The sequence below is a fragment of the Salvelinus sp. IW2-2015 genome, linkage group LG20 (assembly GCF_002910315.2).
Source record: "Salvelinus sp. IW2-2015 linkage group LG20, ASM291031v2, whole genome shotgun sequence".
Taxonomy (NCBI): domain Eukaryota; kingdom Metazoa; phylum Chordata; class Actinopteri; order Salmoniformes; family Salmonidae; genus Salvelinus; species Salvelinus sp. IW2-2015.
The window spans coordinates 48019703-48023031 of record NC_036860.1 but is presented as its reverse complement, the minus strand read 5'-3'; the positions used below and the strand labels follow the sequence as shown (position 1 = coordinate 48023031).

The window sequence follows — 3329 nt, the reverse complement described above, 5'->3', positions numbered from 1 at the left end:
TCATCACTAGGAGACAGAATGCGTCTCCTTCCTGAGCGGTATGACGGCTGCGTGGTCCCATGGGTGTTTATACTTGCTTACTATTGTTTGTACAGATGAACGTGGTCCTTTCAGGCGTTAGGAATTGCTCCCAAGGATTAAACCAGATTTGTGGAGGCTTACAATTTTTTTCTGAGGTCTTGGCTGATTCTTTTGATTTTCCTATGATGTCAAGCAAAGAGGCACTGAGTTTGAAGGTAGGCCTTGAAATACATCCACAGGTACACCTCCAATTGACTCAAATGAAGTCAATTAGCCTATCAGAAGCTTCTAAAGCCATGACATAATTTTCTGGAATTTTCCAAGCTATTTAAAGGCACAGTCATCTTAGTGTATGTACATTTCTGACCCACTGGAATTGTGATACAGTGAATTATAAGTGAAATAATCTGCTCTGTAAACAATTGTTGGAAAAATTACTTGTGTCATGCACAAAGTAGATGTCCTAACTGACTTGCCAAAACTATAGTTTGTTAACAATACATTTGTGGAGTGGTTGAAAAAACAGTTTTAATGACTCCAACATAAGTGTATGTAAACTTCCGACTTCAACTGTAGCACAAGATGCTGACAAGACAGGGGACACACAAGGACAGAACAGGACACACAATGGCAAGGCAGACCATTACTTCATAGTGACTCCATGTGGCTTGTCCTTAAGTCCCTGTTTATGCAGATGTTGTTTGTCAGGGTCCACGTGGAAGGAAAGGTCAGCAAGTTTAAACCACCCCTTGTCTCTTTCCAAAACATTCTTCCACTGTTACAGACACTGTGGGGGTTGGACCCATAGAGGTGTTCCGTTTAATCCCATGGTTGGACACTATAAAAGGACCAGTGTCCATCCATCCTGTCACAGTTCCTGGAACCGCTTGGAGTCGTGATCATCCTCTCTGAGTTGTGTAAGTTTGAGTGTTAACCTCAGTCTCCCTCCACAAGAAGATGCAGGACTTCGCCTTCGCTGCCCTTTCCATCTGGCTGTGTCTGGGTGCCACCGCCCTGGCAGAGTCCCACGGCCCACAACACTGCAGTAAGGATTATCTGCTTTATATCTACTTGTAGTAGTTAATGTTTGCTGTGCACTATGTGGAAAACTGCTGTTACTTGTATGACTATTTCTGTAATATCGTCAAGGTTCATAGATTTGACAGTCTCTAACTTAAATTATACCTATATGCCTACATATCTCTGAGTTTTAAAATCTGTCTAAATTCCGTTTTTGTCTTTTAGCATCACCTAATATGACTGGGGTCCTGACTGTGGTGAGTTGTCCATTAATCCATTAACCATTATCAATGTCCAGTTTCATGTAAGGATACCGTGTGGCTATATTTCCATTATTTCAAAACCAAACCAGACATTCAGCTCAGGCAATCCTGTTTCAGTACACTGATGTTTTTGCAGGTACAGAATGGGGTCATACTCATCTCTCTCTCTCTCTCTCTCTCTCTCTCTCTCTCTTTATATCTTCCTCTCGCTCTTCCTCTCTTGATAAAACAGATGGCCCTTACAGGAGGTGAAATCAAGGCAACTGGACATTACAGCTACGACTCTACGGACAAGAAGCTACGTTTCACTGAAAGTGAGATGCACCTCAACAAGACTGAGCATCTGGAGGACTACCTGATGCTATTTGAAGAGGTAACACTGAGAACTAACAGAAATAAACACTTATAAGACAACATTTCAGTTGAGTCCAACCCAATTGTAATGCAGAATAGCTGCTTTATAACATCAAAGTATACATGTATAACACACTTGTTACTATGGTTATGACACAGCATTGTCATAACCGAGTCTTCCTCCATCTCTACCATCTCTCTCAGGGGGTCTTCTATGACATTGACATGAAGAACCAGTCCTGTAAGAAGATGTCTCTGCACTCTCATGCTCACGCTCTTGAACTCCCCGCTGGTGCAGCCCATCAGGTTGAGCTGTTTTTGGGGAGTGACACTGTTCAGGAGGAGAACATCAAAGTGAACATATGGATGGGATCCGTGGCAGAGACTAAGGGTAATTATGATACACATTAGGAGTCAGACTGTCAATGTGATTTTCATTAATGAAGTAATACATGATATATATGATATATACTGTATATGGATTATATAGCAAGGCTATTGAGGTGTATCAAAGCATTCACATACAGTATATGTCAGTACTTCTGTCTGTCTATCTATCTGATCTCCAGGCCAGTATTCTGTGTTAACTACTGTGGGAGAATGTCTACCACTCAGTACTTTCTACTCAACTGACTCCATCACACTCCTCTTCAGGTGTGTGACATACTTTTAACTTGCTTAAAGCAGTGGTAAGGTTACTGACATGTATGTAAAGTATGCTGCTACCATATTGCCCTATTACAGTACTAGATTTATTTGAAGATTGTAGATTTTGTTCTACACTGTATATCTGATTGTGCTTATGGTGTAGGTTCTTGCKTGCCCGAAATATTCATGTGATTTCRCTTTTTCTTACAGCAATTCTGAAGTGGTCACTGAGGTGAAGGACCCTGAAATGTTCACTCTGCCGTCTTTCTGTGAGGCTGTGGAGCTGGAGGGGACTCCAAAGGGCCAGAAGAATGACTTCTTCAATATTTTCAACACTGTCTGATACAGTGTCACCAGGACCTCCAGCCCCAACCAACCAAGAGCCTGGCAAGCTAATCCACCTAGATGTTTCTCTCACTCTAATGACTACATTTGAGTGTTTTATTACGATCTTTCCTCTTCTGTTAGATAAGATCTGTATTATAATTTACTTTCTTTGTTGATTCCCCTTTGAAGACATTGCATAAAAGATGGATCAGATGTAAAAAGGAAAGTTAATTTCAAGTTGTCATGTTAATGTAATCTCTACATTTGACCAGGATAGATGGACATATAACGTTTGTACCTTACACTAACAATCTGTCACTTTAAGTTGCAAATGCGTAAGAGGTCTGCATAGGCAAATAAGATAATAAAAACTCCAAATCTTTTCCAGTCTCCAAATGTATTTTTTTTATTACCCAAGTCATCTTCAACATCTTCCTCAAACATACATAAGAATATCTCTTAACCTCTAGCTGAAACTAATTGCAGCACCGTAGCGTCTAGCCCCTGTAGCCCACATTGGCTAAACTCTAGTCTCATTAATTAGTCATGCCTTTGATCCGGAACAATAGACTCACTGTCTTTGTCTGTCAGTATTTCTGGGTTAGGTTTACATAAAATGTATTTCACAGACATGGTCACTTGTGGCCTGTTGTAAATTGGGTTTGAAATAACTTTTAAACTATTTCTGGTTAACAG

The 3329-nt window shown here is 40.5% G+C and overlaps 1 protein-coding gene across 1 annotated transcript; it reads left to right on the top strand.

Moving 5' to 3' along the window:
• The first annotated feature begins 890 nt into the window (after positions 1-890).
• LOC111980401 (ependymin-2) lies at positions 891-3016 on the top strand. The gene is made up of 6 exons (XM_024011131.2): positions 891-1066; positions 1267-1298; positions 1537-1677; positions 1863-2049; positions 2228-2312; positions 2517-3016. The coding sequence occupies exons 1-6, from the start codon at positions 979-981 to the stop codon at positions 2647-2649; spliced, it is 666 nt and encodes a 221-aa protein (XP_023866899.1). The 5' UTR covers positions 891-978; the 3' UTR covers positions 2650-3016.
• Positions 3017-3329: the final 313 nt, after the last annotated feature.

What these genes read in the sequence shown, in the direction of transcription:
- LOC111980401 (XM_024011131.2), top strand. Translation starts at nt 979, where the DNA reads ATGCAGGACTTCGCCTTCGCTGCCCTTTCCATCTGGCTGTGTCTGGGT. An exon ending in CCACGGCCCACAACACTGCA is followed by an intron (nt 1,067 to 1,266) that starts GTAAGGATTATC and finishes TTTGTCTTTTAG; the next exon opens with CATCACCTAATATGACTGGG. An exon ending in TCCATCACACTCCTCTTCAG is followed by an intron (nt 2,313 to 2,516) that starts GTGTGTGACATA and finishes TTTTTCTTACAG; the next exon opens with CAATTCTGAAGTGGTCACTG.